The sequence below is a fragment of the Passer domesticus genome, chromosome 5 (genome assembly GCF_036417665.1).
Source record: "Passer domesticus isolate bPasDom1 chromosome 5, bPasDom1.hap1, whole genome shotgun sequence".
In the NCBI taxonomy this organism is placed as follows: domain Eukaryota; kingdom Metazoa; phylum Chordata; class Aves; order Passeriformes; family Passeridae; genus Passer; species Passer domesticus.
In genome coordinates this window covers 895,863-909,678 of record NC_087478.1, presented here as the reverse complement: position 1 = coordinate 909,678, position 13,816 = coordinate 895,863, and the positions used below count along the sequence as shown (strand labels likewise).

The 13,816-nt window shown below is 45.3% G+C and overlaps 1 protein-coding gene across 2 annotated transcripts in view; it reads left to right on the top strand.

Moving 5' to 3' along the window:
* Window positions 1–13,816, top strand: part of EXOC4 (exocyst complex component 4) — a 326,179-nt gene that overhangs the window by 85,546 nt on the left and 226,817 nt on the right. For both annotated transcript variants that reach the window (XM_064421658.1, XM_064421659.1), the window contains exons 8-9: window positions 9,197–9,342; window positions 13,700–13,788. In XM_064421658.1, the coding sequence (XP_064277728.1) occupies window positions 9,197–9,342; window positions 13,700–13,788 (235 nt within the window). The remainder of the gene's footprint in view (window positions 1–9,196; window positions 9,343–13,699; window positions 13,789–13,816) is intronic.

Below are 13,816 nucleotides of genomic sequence, written 5' to 3'. Positions count from 1 at the left end.
GAGGGGGATTGAATCCTTCAGGGAAATGCTTTATTTTGTACCATCTCCAAGGCAGGTGGGAATTGCACCTTTCTGATCAGGTTCCTTGTTTTGGTGCATTTTAGGCTGCATTTGGCTCATAACTGGACCAGATTTATTTCACCAAGTTATCCCTCATATCAGAAGGACCATGTGCTAATGAGATACTTGGATTAGAATTGTAGAACATGGAATGGTTTGGGTTGGAAAGGACTTCAGAAATCATCATTCCACCCCTGCCATGGCAGGGACACCTCCCACTGTCCCAGCCCCAATTTCCAACCTGGCCTTGGGCACTGCCAGGGATCCAGGGGCAGCCCCAGCTGCTCTGGCAATTCTATTCCAGCCCTTTCCCTACCTCCCAGCCAGGAATTTCTTCCTAATATCCCATCTAAATCTCCCCTCCTTGTGTGTAAATGTATGTGCAGACATAATATGTAAAAAAACACACACAAAGATATTTCTATTTGGTCATCAAAATCATAGCAATTGCAAGCTACCACCCTGAAGCTGACTGGGCTCACTTGTCAGAAATTCCAAAGGGATTTATTTTCCTTTATTTGTTTTGTGTTTTGTTTGGGTGCCAAGAGGCTGATAGCAAAATGAGGAAGTGGCCTTGTTATTTGGATGGTTTCTGCCTCTGTAATCTGTGTTTGCAGAACAGCTGAGGTGCCTGGAGAAAAATAAACGCTGTCCGATTGTTTTATGACCCAGTTAGTCAAATTGACTATTGGTAGCTTAAATAAATTTGTCACCAGTATTTGTTTCTCCTTTATTAAAATATATAAATAAAGTAAGAGAAATACAGGGAAAGATGGGGGGGAAATGACAGCTCAGATCTTGTTCCCATTTATAGAAACCAGGTTGGACACTGGGGTGGAGCAGCCTGGGACAGTGGGAGGTGTCCCTGCCATGGCAGGGAAGTGGAATGGGATGGGCTTTAGGGTCCCTTCCCACCCAAAACCATTCCATTGTTAGAAACAGCAGATTTGGCCTCAAACTGCAGCATAAAATTGAAATCCCTTCTCATTTCTCAGCAGCATTAACTCATGGGCCAGGCTGGGAATCCTGGCGGCCCTTGGCCTCCAGAGCAGCCCCAGGTTTCCCTCTGTGCCTGCACTGAGAGCTCCCTGGGGCTCCCCAGTGCCCCTGGGCTCCAAGGGTTCCCCGTGTCCCTGTCCCAGCCCAGCTCTCCCCTTGTTCTGTCTCATCGTCCTCCTGGAGGGTTTTAATCAATCTCACATTTCACTTCACAACTTGTGCTCTGTGCCGATTAAAACCCACAGCAAGGCAGAACCTGACAATCCACTTTAAAGGCAAGAAAAACCCAGATATTAAAAATATCCACTTAAAAGCCACCCAAACCAGCCCCATTTCAGTCCTTACACTGGGCACTTGTTCCTGAGCCAGGTCCCTTCTGGGGGAGCTGCTCTGGCAGTCTGGGTGAAAGTTGTGCTTTTCAGGGCATTTTGGGTTTGTTCCTTCCCTTCCTCCCTCCCTGGAGGGAGATGAAAGCTCCCAGGTGGGCACTAATTCCCAATTAGCATTGATAATGAGGGGAGCACTGACAGCATTCTCTGCAGAGTTTGGGAGGGATTTTTTTTATTCTTGCCCAAAAATAAAACTGGAATTCTTCTTGTACAGGAGTGGAATTGTGAGGTGCCTTTAAAGAATTAATTCTGGAAGGGATTTTGTTATTATGTTTCAGTTAAATGAATTGGAGAAGCAACAAGAAGATTAGATAAAGCAGCTTGAGCTGCATTACAGCTGTTAACAGCCCCTAAAATTTTAAATTTTGTTATTTCAGACTTCCCTTCTTGCTTCCCCTTTGGTGTGTTTGCCTGGTGTGTGCTCAGCCCATGTTCTCCATGTGACAAAACTGACACAGGAAGCTCAGAGCTCTTTGAATTCAATTAACTCTTCCTTTTTTTTTTTCATTGAAATGCCACAATTCCTGCAGCATTTTAATTATCAAGACTTTTGATACAGCAAATTACTGGTAATTAGCTACAGACTGCTGCCTCACCAAGCTTTTCTTGCCTGGTTCTGGCACTCTGTGAACAGCTCTCCTGTCTCCAGAGCTTCTCTCTCGGTTTGAAAAACCAGGTGTTTGCTGAGGAAGGCAGGAGCCTGCCCTGAAATGGAAAATGCAAACCCCCTCCCCCTGAATTATTATAATTTTGAAATTAAGGGGCTCTCAGGCAAAGATATGGGAGCAGGAATAACAGTTCTGTACTAGGAAAACTAAAAATACAAATGCAAATAGTACAAAAAGAAAACAAACCACAGGCAGAGTGAGAATATTCCCTGACATCCTCTGGATCAGGGTGGTGACTGAAGCCACCATTTAATGGGAATTTTAATATTAAATTTCCAGGCTGCTCTTGTGCACCTTCCATCTCTTCTCCCTGATTTCTTGGTTTGATTTGGAATTACAGATGTGAGATCCAAGCTCTGCTTTTCACAGCCATTTCCAGTGAACTGATTAATACCCATTAATTTTAATATCCCCACATTCTCCAGACTCAACTTTACACAAGTAGATCAAGACTTCCTTTACTTTCTGTAGAAGCAGAAATTTTCCTCTGCTGTTGAAATCCTCACAGTACATTGATTATATTTTTGAAAACAGGAATAAAGAGCACTAACAGGAGATGTGATTTTCTGTGTTCACTGTATTGCTTGCCATTTTTCTCCCCAAACATTATAATTTATAACCATTCTCTAGTAATTTTCCATAGGAATGCAAGCCAGGAAAAGTTCAGGTCCATTCAATCTTGAAGCAACATTTAAAGAATTTAAATTTAATTAACATTTAAAACCACATTTAAAGAATCATGGAATGGTTTGGGTTGGAAAGGACCTTAAAGATCATCCAGTTCCAGCCTCAACACCTCCCACTGTCCCAGGCTGCTCCAGCCTGGCCTTGGACATTCCAGGGATCCAGGGGCAGCCCCAGCTGCTCTGGGAAAAGCCCTTTTCATGTGCTGTCATTGATTCACCTTCTGATTGCTGTTTTAAAAATGAAGATGAGTTGAATTGGGACTGAAAATGAGAAGGTTTCCATGCAGCAAAAGAAGAGGAGGCTGGAATAATCTGGTATTTCTCTTGGAGTACAGAGGACAAAAAGAGGAATTAAGATTTCTGGGAGCTTGTGAAATCCAGTGCCAGTGATTTTCTCATTTCTAGTTGAACATTGTCCTCCACTTCCCTGGATTTCTTTGTTGACTTGGGGTGGTTTGGCTTTTGTCACATCCTTGGTGGACATAAATCTTTATTTCTTTCTGTTTATTTAAAGCTAATTTTGTCACCATCATAAGAATTCCTTAACCAGGACCTTTTCATCTTCTGGAAATCCCTGTTGCTGGACATGAATTCTATTATTCCCCCTTAATTCTTTTTTAATAGAATCTTCTATCATCTGTTCTGTGATATTGCCCCTGATCAATATGAGGTGGAGAGGCCAGTAATTACCTGGGCTTCTCATTCACCCTTGAAAAATTCCGGGTGTGTTGGTTTTCCTTGGATTTTCTGGACACCCAAATACAGGAAGGATGAGGAAAACTGGGCTTTGTGGTGTGGAGTTTGAAACTGGTTTGGTGATGGAGCAGAGTGCCCACACTGCAGCTTCCATCAGAATTCAGGGGATGTCAGGCTGTGAAATACCAATTAAAGCTTTTAATTTATAGAATAGAATTTATTCAGAGCTCAGCCCTTCTCTAAAACCTCACAAAAGGTACCAAAAAACCAAATTAATTTATCTGTCACCCTGGCCAGGTGTGTTTTACTGCCCATACTTTGTGTTCAGGTCAGTCTTGGGCATGATAAAGCATAAAAACCTATCCAGCTTGTCCTGGGCTCAGCCAAGGAAGGAAAATGTGTGTTGGATTGAGCCCTTTTCTGATTCAGAGATGGGGCAGCTGAGAGGTGTTTTTAAATTTTTTATTCCATTTTCAGTCTCATGTGAAGGGTGAGACAATACAGATGTTAGAATTCACCCCATCACAATCAGAAAAAAAAAGAAGTGTAGTTGTAACTACCTTCATAATTACTGTTACCAACTAAAATATATTATAAGTGTTGGTCTATCAACTTTAGCCACACCATGCTGTAAATGCTTTAAAGCCAATCATCTAAAATTACCCCTCGTGGGTACCACTCCATCTCTCACAGTTCTATTTCTCCAAAATCTCCAGTTTTATTTCTAAGGCCGCCCTTTGAAAGTTGTTTCCAGTTCCATTTCTCTCCCAGCAATGTCTGTGCTGTTCCAGGGCATTCCTAAGTCAGCATTTCTCATCTCAAAGTTTGCATACAGATGTGAGAAATCCGTCAGGCTTTGGGAATTCTCTGCAAATGAATTTCCCACAAATGAGGGTGTGCAGTGTCCCGGGAGCAGATTTGTCCTTGTGGCAGGGTTGCAGTTCAGAAGGACAGAGCAGAGCCAGTGTCACCAGCTCCATGTGGCAGACAGGCCACACACACTGCCCTGCCCTTCTGGAGTTTCAAAATTTAATTACACCTCCAAATCCATAAAAAATTGCTTTTTTAATAAACCACTTTGTATTTTCATTCCCAGAGAGCAGTTGGATGCAGGGTGCTTTGTTCCCCTGCATTTATGGACAGCTTTATTTGTGTGAGGGATGTAAACACATCCCACGGATGGCAGGATTCAGCCAGGGAGCACAAACTCCAAATCCTTGTTCCAGATGAATGGGATGCTGCAAACTTCACAGTCCCTCATAAATCTTGCTGTGCAGCCACGTGATTAATGTCTAACGAGGTTTTGGACTGATGCCTCAGCAATTCCTAAGCAGGTGTTGTGGGATCAAATCAGGAAATCCCTCACTTGGCTGCTTCAGGAAACTTCCTTTGGCTTGCCCAGGCAGGAAGGGCCTGGGTTTGGGTGGCTTTTAAGTGGATATTTTTAATATCTGGGTTTTTCGTGCCTTTAAAGTGGATTTTCATGTTCTGTCTTGCTGTGATTTTTAATAAGTACAGGGCCAATTCATTTAAAAGAAACATAATGATAAAATCCCTTCCAGAATTAATTATTTAAAGGCACCTCACAATTCCACTCCTGTACAAGAAGAATTCCTTCTTTTCTTTTTGGACAAGAATAAAAAAAATCCGTCCCAAACTCTGCAGAGAATGCTGTCAGTGCTCCCCTCATTATCAATGCTAATTGGGAATTAGTGCCCACCTGGGAGCTTTCATCTCCCTCCAGGGAGGGAGGAAGGGAAGGAACAAACCCAAAATGCCCTGAAAAGCACAACTTTCACCCAGACTGCCAGAGCAGCTCCCCCAGAAGGGACCTGGCTCAGGAACAAGTGCCCAGTGTAAGGACTGAAATGGGGCTGGTTTGGGTGGCTTTTAAGTGGATATTTTTAATATCTGGGTTTTTCTTGCCTTTAAAGTGGATTGTCAGGTTCTGCCTTGCTGTGGGTTTTAATCGGCACAGAGCACAACTTGTGAAGTGAAATGTGAGATTGATTAAAACCCTCCAGGAGGACGATGAGACAGAACAAGGGGAGAGCTGGGCTGGGACAGGGACACGGGGAACCCTTGGAGCCCAGGGGCACTGGGGAGCCCCAGGGAGCTCTCAGTGCAGGCACAGAGGGAAACCTGGGGCTGCTCTGGAGGCCAAGGGCCGCCAGGATTCCCAGGCTGGCCCATGAGTTAATGCTGCTGAGAAATGAGAAGGGATTTCAATTTTATGCTGCAGTTTGAGGCCAAATCTGCTGTTTCTAACAATGGAATGGTTTTGGGTGGGAAGGGACCCTAAAGCCCATCCCATTCCACTTCCCTGCCATGGCAGGGACACCTCCCACTGTCCCAGGCAATTCCAGCCCAGCCAGCAATTCCTCATGGCCAAGATCCCATCCATGGCTGCCCTCTGGCACTGGCAGCCATTCCCTGGCTCCTGTCCCTTGTCCCCAGTCCCTCTGCAGCTCTCCTGGAGCCCCTGGAATGTGCTGGAAGCTCTCCCTGGATCCTTCCCTTCTCCAGGGACCATTCCCAGCTCTCCCAGCCTGACATTGGATCCATCTCCTCTCCAGGACATTCATGGACCCAGGGCCTTCACTGGGAATCTCAGGAAACCATGAAGGGTCTCCCTTCCCTTTTCCTCACTTTTCCATCCCCATTTTCCATAAAAATCCCTGGGGATGGATTCTGAGTGTCCCAAATCCCAGAATCCCAGAGCGGTTTGGGTGGGAAGGGACCTCAGAGCTCATTCCAGGGACACCTCCCCTGTCCCAGGCTGCTCCAACCCTTCCATGGGCACTGCAGGGATCAGGGGCAGCCCCAGCTGCTCTGGCAATTCCAGCCCAGCCAGCAATTCCTCATGGCCAAGATCCCATCCATGGCAGTGGGAGCCATTCCCTGGCTCCTGTCCCTCCATCCCTTATCCCAGGGATCTCTCCTGGAGCCCCTCCAGGCCTGGCAGGGGCTCTGAGGTTCCCTGGATCCTCTCTGGGGATCTCTCCCGTCCCCTTGGCTGTGTCCTGTCACTGCTCAGCCACATTTCCAGGTAATTACTTCATCCCAAAGAATTTGTGGAACTGTTGAATTCAGGGCAGTGGAGCAAGGAAAGCTTTGATCTGCCTGGCCCAGTTTTGGCTACAATTGAATTTTTTAACTGAAAAATGAACTCCCAATTCCTGTCTCCCTGCTTTCATCTCCTCAGAGGTATCCACATCCCTGGAAGTGTCCAGGGCCAGGGCTTGGAGCAGCCAGGGACAGAGGGAGGTGTCCCTGTCCTGGCAGGGGTGGCACTGGCTGGGCTTTAAGTCCCCTCCCAGTCCAAACCATTCTGAAATCTGATGAATTTTGAGGATAATTATCAAAATCAGCTTTTACAGCTTCTGATTTTTTAATAATCTTTTATCCAGCCATCCCCTGCCTTTATAGTAAATAGTTTCATCAAGTAAATTAACAATAAATTAACATTTTTCTCTCATTTTTCCAAATTTTTTGGCATTTTCTGAATATCTTGGAGCAAACTCATCTCCTAGTTCTCTCTTTCACCTGTTACCCACAGAGATAATTCATTCTGTTCCCACCCAAACCTTTCTTGGCTTATTGTAATCCTGGAATTCACACTTAATATTCCCCACTCCTGGATATAAAGTGACACCAGAATAGTGGAATCCATCATAAGTAGGTTTATTCCATAATAGAAGAACAAATTGCTTATTTTTTTCTTTTTTTTTTCTAACTTGATTAAGTTTGAGGGTTTAATTAGATTTTTGTGGCGATTTTCGGGTTGTTAATTTAAGTGGAGAAGATGAAATGCAAATAGGTGAATACAAACGGGTTTGCTAAATTAGTGTCAAAAATTAGCACAGTGATTATTTTTACCAATAAACACGAATTTTCAAAGCCTGTGCTCAGGTAAAGTTTTAATTGAGATGGTTTAGGAATCAGATTTTCTCTGTGTGTTTGTATTATTATTTTTTTCCAAGCCATCCCAAATTGTTTCTAATTAGGGGCACGATTCCATTTGCCTGGATATTTATTCCTGTGTAATTTGTTTCAACTTAGGCAGCACAGGAGTGATGAATTCTTTTCATTACCTCCAACTCTCTTTGATGGGCTTTGACTGGCTAATTACTCACATGGAACACATTTCCACCAGCCTGTGAGTAGGTAAAAATTCCTGAAAATAAACAGACTTTTGAAATACACTGACAAAAGTTCATTTTCGAGGGCTTTCGTTTCATCTTCAGACACAAGGAAATTAAAATGGAATCGGTTTTATGTCTGCACTTTAAATAATATCAAATATTGGGCTGCAGAGGTTTGCCCTCGTGTCACAAAGGGAGCCCCCAGCCCCTCACTGAGTGATTTGGGGTTGGAAAATCAATCCTAAACTCCACTGGCAGCTGTGGGAATTCTTATTTTCACTGATGGAAGAAGCATGTTTGGGTTGGGAGCTAGTAAAGGACAATTTTTGCAGCTTTCCAGGGTATTTTCCATCACGTGGGACCCCCAGCACACACATGGATGTTTTTCTCCATATAAATATGTTGGAAGTATTTATGCCCATAAATACATTTATAAACCAAGGTATTTTAACTGCACTGCTCACTATTGCAACCCTTTGTTTTAAGAGCATTAATTATATTTATAATCAGTGTATAAAGCTCACCCACCCTCTTCCCATGGCTGCCATGGATGGAATCACTTCTGGGAACTTTTTGCAGGTTCCTTTTGGGACTTGGAGCAGATTGAGTTGGTCAAAAATCCCTGGAAGTGTCCAAGGCCAGGCTGGCCATGACCAGGAGCAGCGTGGTCAGCTGGTCATGGCAGGGGTGGGACTGGCTGATCTTGGATATCCTTCCCAACCCAAACCTTTCTTAGGGATAGAAAATAAATTTTTACCAAATTACAGCCAGTCCTCGGGATGTATTTTTTTTTACAATAAAGCCGCATTTCTGTTAATTAGAATTTTTGTGAGTTTTGGTCGTTTTCCCACACAGAACCTAAAAATCCCAGGCATTCCAGGGGCACACTGGTGCTGTTTCAGCCCAGCTGCTGAGCTTTCTGTCCTGTAGGCACAGAGTTTGTGGGGATTGGGAGTGGGGCTGCAGCCCAGCCCCATCCCCAGGGCACAGCTGTGAGCAGAAGGGGATGAGCCACGGAGTGCCCAGGGGTGCTGAGCAGGGAGCAGAGGCACACAGGAGCAATGTGTGAGCATGAGGGGATGAAAAGCTGGGCTGAAGAACAAGAAGGGTGGATGCTGGCAGCCTTCTGAAGTGGTGTGGTGTTACTGTGTATGGATTAAAGCTTTCTGATATTGTTTGGTGACACTCTGGGTACCATGGCTGTCTCAGCTCTGACACTAATGCAGTGCAGGATTGGAAAAATATAAATGCTAAAACTCTAAGGCATCACCAGAATGTGCTTCAACTTCATCATGGAATGGTTGGCTGGGAAGCAGGTGAGCAGAAGGTGATGAGCCATGGAGTGCCCAGGTGCACTGACCAACCACAGAGGGAACAGAGGGGATAAAAAACTGGGCTGAAGAACAAGAAGGGTGGATGCTAGCAGCCTTCTGAGGTGACACGATGTTTCTGTGTGTGGGCCAATGCTTAAAGCCTCCTGAAGCTGCCTGCTGGTGCTGTGTGCGTGGTGGCCCTCTGCAGAGCAGCGTTTTGAGCTCTGTCCCTCCCCTCAGATGCTGCTGACGGAGTACCTGGACATGAAGAACACGCGCACGGCCTCGGAGCCCTCGGCCCAGCTCAGCTACGCCAGCTCCGGCCGCGAGTTCGCCGCCTTCTTCGCCAAGAAGAAGCCCCAGAGACCCAAGAACCCTCTCTTTAAGTAAGTGCAGGGGTTTAAAAGCTGTGCTTAAGCTGCCTTTGGTCCCTGGAGTGCTGCTGGTAATCGCAGTTTCACAGTGTGAGAGGTGTGGAAGTTCCTGGATGGGGATTTAATGCCCGGAGCTGAAGATCTGTTACGGATTCAGCGCTGGGTTTTAGAGCTGAGCTCTTCCCAGGACTGGGAATCCCATTACAGGAGCTGCTGCAGAGCATGGAGTGATCCATTTCTGCCTCTCTTTGTCCATGGTAAATTCAGGACGTGTTAGAGGGAGCGATAAAGGGCACTGGACAAAGGGAATTAAGATAACTGTGTAATTACTGCATAGACTAAGCACTTAATCCTGTCACTAACTCCTTTAATTCAGCAGTCAGGCTGCAAAGAATTAAGTGGTTGGGAGGAGAATGTAAGGGAGAGGAGGATGAGAGAGGCTGGGTGGCCAAGGGAAGGAATTGGGAGAGCAAATTTGTGCAGCAGTAAGGAGTGAGGAGCTGCTGAGCAGCGCTGGTGGGAGAGGAGATTCACACCTGGATTTGGGGGAGCTGTGCTGGAATTTTCTTCTCTTCCCCCACCTACCTGTGCTGGCCATTCTCTTGGGCCTCTTGAGGATTATGGAGAGGACCTAAAAGTGCTGTTTTGTTCTCCCAGTAAATGTCCTCTGAGATCCCAGTTAGAAATCCAAGCCTTTCACTTTGCTCTCCCAGGATGAGCTCTCCTGCAACCCTCTGTTATTAGAGGTTAAGTGTTGCCTCCTTCCCCTGTCAACCCATGATTATTACCCCTCACCCTTTTTTTTTTAACTCCCTCATGGCCATTTTGGGCTGAGAATTCCACTTGGAATTTACTCTGACCTACAGATGAATATTGGAGCTCATCCCAAGTCTGTCACTGAATGCACAAGGACCCGAGTTTGGGGTTTGAGGACCCGAGTTTGGGGTTTGAGGACCAAGTTTGGGATTAAAGCTGGAGGAATGAGGCTGCTGTGGCTCACCTGGAGCAGGCTGAGGCTGGGCAGAGGTTGTCAGCAGAAGGGAGGTGGCTGTAATTGTTCAAAGGCAGGTGAATCTCCTGGTGGGAGCAGCTGCTGTCGCCGAGCAGCGCCGTCCCCGCGGTGACAGCAGCACTTATTGGGATCTCTCATTTGCTTATCTGGCAGCTGTCACCCTATCTATGGAAATCTCCCTCGAAATGGAATTTCTCAGCCCACTGAGGTTTGTACGTGTTTGATGGAGTGTTATTCTTGTCTCCCCTCCCATCTTCAGTGCTTTCTGTGCCAGGCTCCTTTCCATTAGCTCTGGCCAAATCTCTGCTCTTGTCACCACAAAAATCTGCATTTCATTCCTCAGCAGTCTCTTAGGGCAGGGCTCCACCTCGTGTTTTGCTCACAGGTGCATGCAGGTGTTGGTGCTGTGTCCTGTGGTAGCTGTGAGCTTGTTTAATTAATATTAAATACTGAGCTAATTTAATTAATATTAAATATTTCTGCTAGTTATGTCCTCAAGGAATAGAGGGAAGTTGTGCCATGCTCTCTGGAAATCAGGAGCTGGTATTTAGAAGAAACTCAGAATCCTTATTTCCTTTAAAATGGATATAATAAAAAATATTTATTTAGTTACAATGTTGTCTTGAAAAAGAAAGCTTCAGATGAAGGGGAATTTGGATAATGCATGCCATCATAAACTTTCTTGGTTTTTTTTTTGGCTTTCTTCTCTTCCCAAAAGTAGCCAAGGGCATGCTCAGGTGGCCAGCTCAGTTTTCCAAGATGGAAATCAGTAAATAAGACAGGAGTGAATTGTACAGGCAGGAGCTGAACACCCAATAAATCAGTCCCAGACTTGGCTGTAATTCTGTGTAATTCTAAAGAAAACAGAAATGTTTTGAAAGCTTTGTGGGAGGATCAGCATTGGGAAGGGAGTTACAAGGAGTTGAGTGGGAACAGGAATGTGGGGAAGGGCAGCTGGAGGAGGTGGCAGAGGAAGGGAAATAGGGGACAAAAACTGGTGGAAAAGAAGGGGTGAGGTCTGGGTTTGGTGCCTGGAAAGACCTCAGGGATAATGCTGCTTTTATTGTCTCACTGAGGACAGGAAGGAGCACGAGGGGAACACAGAGCCAACAATTTACAGCTCATTTAATTAAAATCAGAAGGGTTTGTTGTATTTTGATAAATCGTTATTAGTTCAGTTGCAATAAGAACAACACTCAGAGTCCAAATTAAAGCAGAAAAGCCTCATTAATAGTAATAATCTTAACACTAGTGCCCAGGAAAGCTGTGAAATGCTTTCCCCTGTCTCGGGTGTGATGCTCATGTTCCCAGTGTCCCTCTGGGCAGCGCTGAGGCTGATTCCACCCTCCTGAGCTGTGGGGCTGGGGAGGCAATGGGGAGTGTGGCAGCAAATCCTCAACATCTTCAGGTCTTCTTGTGACAAATTTTCTTTCTAAGTCTGGAGTCTGATGCCTCAGGTTTTAGGTTTTGTATTTTTCACATTCTGTGCTGCTTTGGTGTGTGGGTCTGGGTTCATATTATGGGATGGGGAGCTCTGTGCACAGAGCAGGGAGACAAAACAATTCCTGCTGAGCTGGGCACCAAGGACAAATGATCCCAATGCCAGCCCAGGAGCACAAACCCCGTGGGCTGCAGAGAGAAAAACAAGGATGGGAGTGCAGGGGCTGCACTGGGGTTGGACACTGAACTGCAATGTGCACATGGAGCAGAGCTGAGCCCAGGGAGAGACCCCGGCAGCGCTCGTGCATTTTGGGGCCATTTGGGGTCATCTTGGGTGCATTTTGGGGCCATTTGGGTTCATCCTGGGTTCATTTTGGGACCATTTGGGTTCATCCTGGGTTCATTTTGGGACCATTTGGGTTCATCCTGGGTTCATTTTGGGACCATTTGGGTTCATCCTGGGTTCATTTTGGGACCATTTGGGTTCATCCTGGGTTCATTTTGGGACCATTTGGGTTCATCTTGGGGGCATTTTGGGACCATTTGGGTTCATTTTGGGACCATTTGGGTTCATCTTGGGTTCATTTTGGGACGATTTGGGTTCATCTTGGGTGCATTTTGGGACCATTTGGGTTCATTTTGGGACCATTTGGGTTCATTTTGGGGCCATTTGGGTTCATCTTGGGTTCATTTTGGGACCATTTGGGTTCATTTTGGGACCATTTGGGTTCATCTTGGGTTCATTTTGGGACCATTTGGGTTCATCTTGGGGCAGCCCTGGCTGGGCTCTGCTGCTGCCCAAGGTGCACCCATGGAGGAGATCCTTTCAATCAATCCCTGCTTTATTCTGTGACCCTGCCCACCCTCTGCTCCAGCTCAGCTTTTTCAAGGCATGATGTCCCCTGGGGCTGTTTGAAGGTGCTCTGTCCCCACCATGAGCTCCCTGGTCCCCAGAGCCCATCCATGCACTCCCAGAAAATGCATTTTTTGCTTCTTTTTTCTGCTGAGTTTGGATTAAATGTGTGAGACAGTATTTCTAGTTGCACTCACATGTTTATTAGTTCTTATCTATTTACAGTTTCACAAGCTGTGAGTTTTGTAGTCCTTAATTTTAATAAGCTAAAAATGAAGACATATCTCTCTTTCTACAAGGGTTTTTAAGGATAAGCTGTCTAATTAAGAAATGTCACTTATATTTACTTTTAACCCAATAACTAATTGCTTGTGGCTCGTAATGGGGGCTATATTTAATTACACAATACTGCTTAAACTTATGAAGAAGGTAAAGAACAAGGACTAAAACTTCTGTCTTGCTTTATATATATTACTATGTTCTAAAACCTGAAACTCTCAAGTTTTCCACCATGTGATATTATGCATTTCTATTGAAACTATGCACTTATAATCTTAGTTTTAGCATTTATTTTTGGAAGCTTTTTCTACAGCCTCAGGTCAATGCAGAGTTCTCTTGGAGGTCAGTGCCTGGCAGCAAAGAAAATCTGAAATTCTCAGTAGGCAGGGTTCCAACACCCAGAATTGGTTTTTTGTGGTTTTTTTTGGGAAGTGCCTGCCTGGAACAACAGCCCTTGGCCATGGGGGTGTTCCCAGCACTCATTTGTGTCAGGCACAAAGCCCATGGCCATGGGACACTTGTGGTCACAGGGACCTTGAGCTGTCCTCAGTCACTCAGGCCTTTTAGTGTGAGTGCCAAAAATCCTGTTGATGGGGCAGAAATGGTTGGAAAACATTTGGATTTGTCCTTATGGATTATTAGAGCCATACAATAAATAATAATTGATTGGCCTTTAATCTCCAGGATAACAATATATTTACATTTTGTATTTTTAAGAGCTGAGTGATGCTCACAAGAAGGATGCTTCCAGTGCCTAAAATTGACTGAATTCCTTTGAATTCCAGGTTTGAATCCTCATCCCATGCCATCAGCATGAGTGCCTACCTGAGGGAGCAGAGGAGGGAGCTCTACAGCAGGAGTGGGGAGCTGCAAGGTATGGAAAGGGATCCTTGGTAATTGGA